Source organism: Genypterus blacodes, unplaced genomic scaffold (genome assembly GCF_046128005.1).
Source record: "Genypterus blacodes isolate CSIRO-AG114 ecotype Tasmania unplaced genomic scaffold, CSIRO-AGI_Gbla_v1 ptg000269l_1, whole genome shotgun sequence".
Classification (NCBI taxonomy): Eukaryota; Metazoa; Chordata; class Actinopteri; order Ophidiiformes; family Ophidiidae; genus Genypterus; species Genypterus blacodes.
Genome location: NW_027467060.1, coordinates 212501 through 216444, shown reverse-complemented (window position 1 = coordinate 216444; position 3944 = coordinate 212501). Strand labels below are relative to the sequence as shown.

The following is a 3944-nucleotide window of genomic DNA, read 5'->3' as shown; positions in this document are numbered from 1 at the left end:
TAATTATAGTACAGCAATAATTACACTTTTAAATAAGTTAATAAAAGTTTTAAACCCCAGAAATCATTTTCTTGAAGCCTTTATACATACAGTGTAGCTATAAGTTGCTCAGAGCAGATTTCTATCAGCCGGGTCTTTGAGACGAGCTTTATTCTTAGCGGTTATCTAGGCAGGCGTTTGGTTGTTACTCTGTTTGATCTGGCAGTAGAACAAAACCAGCAGGTTATTGATATTTTCCAGTACATTAAGCTACGGTACATGTTCCAGTATTTCTCTAAGTCAACATGTAAGATCAGTGTACGACTACTCCAGTGTTAGATAAAGTTAGATTCAGGATGACAGTAATGTTTGGCTTTGAGGCCTGAGCTGCACTCTAATCGTCCATATTGTCCATCTCCAGTCGCTGTCCCAGTGTAGGAATCTAGTTTCATGCTTCAGTCCACCTGAAATCCGTTTTGAGCCCCCAATATCAGCCGCCATCACATTTGGAGTCTCAGTTCTCAGTCTGCTAACCAATCAGAAGTCGGGCTTGGACGTGTTCAAGCAGCCAGTCAATGGCTGGAACGAGAGTTTCTCAAGCTTTGGGTGTCCACTGATCCGAGTAGACGGGGATCAGGGTTGAACGAAATGACATCCAGTGTTTAGTGTGTCAGACATCTTCCAGTCAGAGTCCATTAAGATTGCACTTTAATCATATCCAGAGAAGTTGGAAGCGCTTCAAAACATTCCGTCCTCACCAGTGGAGACGTCCTCTAAAGCTGCAAACGGCCGCGGAGACCAGGGCGGCGTTGATCCCAACAATCCGTCCCAAATGTTCAACTTTCAAGAAAATCATGTTCCCAGTTCTCGTGTTCCTTTGGCGTCAAATCAGCAGCTTTTGGATAATCACCATTTCCTGTAAGACACATATGTGGAAGTAATAAATATGATGTAATATTGCAGAAGGCGTTGACGCACAGTGGAGGCTCAGCAAGTACGACTCTATAACTTTAAGGACGTCTCGCCTTCTTCTCACCTGCAGCTCTACATGATCATGGCTCTGATGGCCGCTTTGCTGATGCGGTTGCGGCGTCTCCTCTTGCGGCGTGCAGAGGCTGAGCGGAAGGGAGCGCGATGTGGCGAGGGCGAGCTGGGGACGACGGTAGGCAGGACTGAGAGAGAGAGAGAGAGAGAGAGAGAGTAAATACAAAAGTAACTATGAAGCAAAGCAAGTGAACAAATAAACAAACATGTGTTGATCTGGTTGCGTCTTGGAGTCGTTGCACTGAGCCACATGGGTTCAAACCATGAGACCACAGAGGGACCAGCGCAGACTACAGTGTGGCTCTGGGGAGAGATTTGTGTTGCCTCTCTCAATCTAAAGGCTGAGCTCCTCGCTGCCTTAAGATACTTTTGAGAAACGGAGACCTGATTAACTTCCAACAAGAATGATGAATATTAAGTTATAACGGATCTCTTGAACCTGAACACTGGCCAAAGGTTCATTTAAAGTATCACATATCGCTACTGAAGGCTGAATCCAGGGTGGAGCAGCTCTGTGTGGTGGTTGGTGTTGTTGTTCTGCGCTGAAGGGCAGCTGATCACGCTTGCGTAACAATGCCTGTGATAGCCAGCGGGTTTGGGTTCAACGCCAGTTAGCGGGAAGTCCACATCCCTGGCTGCTGAGCCCTCAGGGGGGTCGGGAAGAATAGCAGGACACATGTGGCCATGTTGTTCAGTCATACATGAGCTGTGAGCTGCTTCCTGTATGGGAAACTCTCACACACATTCACACTGGCTGACATTACTACACATCCCCTCACACACACTGGAAGACTTCAAGGCGATCAGGCCAGCATCTATCCTGCACCTGCACCTCCACGTCCCATCACACGCCTACTGGCACTTTACTCATCCTGACTCCATGTATTCAACCGCTTTTGTTGCTGCATAACTGTAAGAAGAGCGATGGTGGATACATAATGGATCCACTGGTCGGGTATATTTTCATAGATGCTCATAATGAGCCGTTAGCTCCTCTAAGCTTACTTCTTCCTCCTTGTTGGACACTTTAGAGACCAAGATCTGAGCTGATTTACAGCTAAAGATACGACAAGAAAGCGACAGGCTAAAGGCTAAAGGCTAAAGGCTAAAGGCTAAAGGCTAAAGGCTAAGGGCTAAAGGCCTGGGAGATCACATGACCGGGAACGCCACATAGAACAGGTTTAAAGAGTGTGTGTTCTGAATTTAGGTCTGAAAAGCAAATGTGAGAAATCTCAGCTGTCCCAGCGGTTTCACGTCAACGAGGCCTTTCCACTTCAGTCGATTCCAAAGAGGAAAAGTTGAAAGTTAAATTAAAGTGTGTTGCTGCTGGTCATCATCAAGATGCTAAATATTTGCGCCGGTGTGTGATCTACCTGTTCTGAGCGCGGTCGGCTTTGGTCTTTGCTGAGGATGACGAGGATGAAGGTGACTGGGCTGATCTCCTTCCGAACCTCTCTGCCTCCTCTCCTCCTCCACTTTTGAGTCTTTTCCCTTCTTCCCATTGGCCGGCTGCGCCCCAGCCGCGTCCCAGCTATTGGCTGACCCGCTCTCCTCCCTTTCGTTCCTGTCTCTGTGATTGGCTGTCACAGTCTCTGTCTGTTTGTGATTTGTGACGTCTGTGTTTCTTCGGCTGTTGTCGCTCACTGATTCCGCAGCAGAGTCTCTGTGATGGGCGGGGGCGGTGGGTGTTTTGGGGGTTTGTTCTGGTTGCTGATTGGGTGGCTGGGTCGGGTGGCCCGGTGGCACGGCGCTGTCTGATTGCGGAGCGTTGAGTCTGTATTGCGTCCTGAGCTCGTGCTCCTCTGTTGACGGGTCGTGGTTGCGCTGCTGATGTGGCTGCTGACGCCTGTGTGTGCCGTCAGCCTGATGGACTTCACGCACGCCGCTTTCCTCCCTGTTCCCCTCATATCCGCTTCCATGCCCGCCTTCCCTGGGCCCCTGGTGTGGACTTCCCATCAGGCTGTGCTCCGCCCTCACCTCCGACGGCCAGCTGCTCACCGACCCCAGCACCCCGATGACCGGGTGCGTCTGCGGTTGCGCGCCGGCCTGCGTGTGCGGCGGCGTCTGGTGCACCCTGGGCTGCGTCCAGTGCACCAGCTGGGTGTAGCGGCCCTGCTGCCACTGCCGCGCCGCCGGGTCCTCGGAGTGGTAGTGGTGCTGGTTGTGCTTCAGGTCGTCGTGGCGATGGAGGTCCGCCTTTGAGGCGTGGGTTTTGGGCTGAGTGGGATGGACGGTGCGGGGAAGGGGAAGGTGCGGGGCAGGCGGCGGCTGCTGTGCGGGAGGCGGAGCAGGGTTGGTGCTGGCCTGGACGGGCGTACGAGGGACAGTAACAGATGACGAAGAAGACGATGGGGAGGAAGAGGAGGGAGCTTGGCACCTGCAGGTGACATGGTCTTCTACCGAGATGACGGCTTTGTCATAATGGGCTTTCTTGTTTATGTACTGGATCTTTATCACCTGGAGAGGAGAGACAGAGAGAGACAGAGAGAGACAGAGAGAGACAGAGAGAGAGAGACGCCACCTTAAGACACTAAATATACACAAAATGAACTTTATACAGAGGCGTGTTGTGCCGCAGGAGAGGGGAATTAAGGAAGAAAAGACAAAGAAAAGATAAAGCAAAAGGCAAGGAAGGAAGGAAGAAAGGCAAAGAGTAGGAAAAGTAGGAGATAAAGGGAAATGCTGAAGAAAGAAGTAACAAAGGAAGGAAGGAAGGAAGTAGAGTAGTGTAGTAGTGGAGTGTGTGTGTGTGTGTGTGTGTGTGTGTGTGTGTGTACCTGCAGGTATCTGGTAGAGGTGAAGGTTGGAACACACTGCAGCAGCCGGGTGTTGCAGCAGCCTGAGCAGCGCTGAACCTCCACGCATGGCGGCCACAGCATGAAGTTGGCGTTGCGTCGGTCCAGCATGGCCCGCGTCACCTC

The 3944-nt window shown here is 51.1% G+C and overlaps 1 protein-coding gene across 2 annotated transcripts in view; it reads right to left on the bottom strand.

Moving 5' to 3' along the window:
* Positions 1–6: 6 nt before the first annotated feature.
* Positions 7–3944, bottom strand: part of LOC143017116 (uncharacterized) — a 14209-nt gene continuing 10271 nt past the window's right edge. For both annotated transcript variants that reach the window (XM_076171752.1, XM_076171753.1), the window contains exons 4-7: positions 3801–3944; positions 2397–3480; positions 1016–1151; positions 7–895 (exon numbers count right to left, since the gene is read on the bottom strand). The exon at positions 3801–3944 is cut by the window's right edge. In XM_076171752.1, the coding sequence (XP_076027867.1) occupies positions 1024–1151; positions 2397–3480; positions 3801–3944 (1356 nt within the window). In that variant the 3' untranslated portion in view covers positions 7–895; positions 1016–1023. The remainder of the gene's footprint in view (positions 896–1015; positions 1152–2396; positions 3481–3800) is intronic.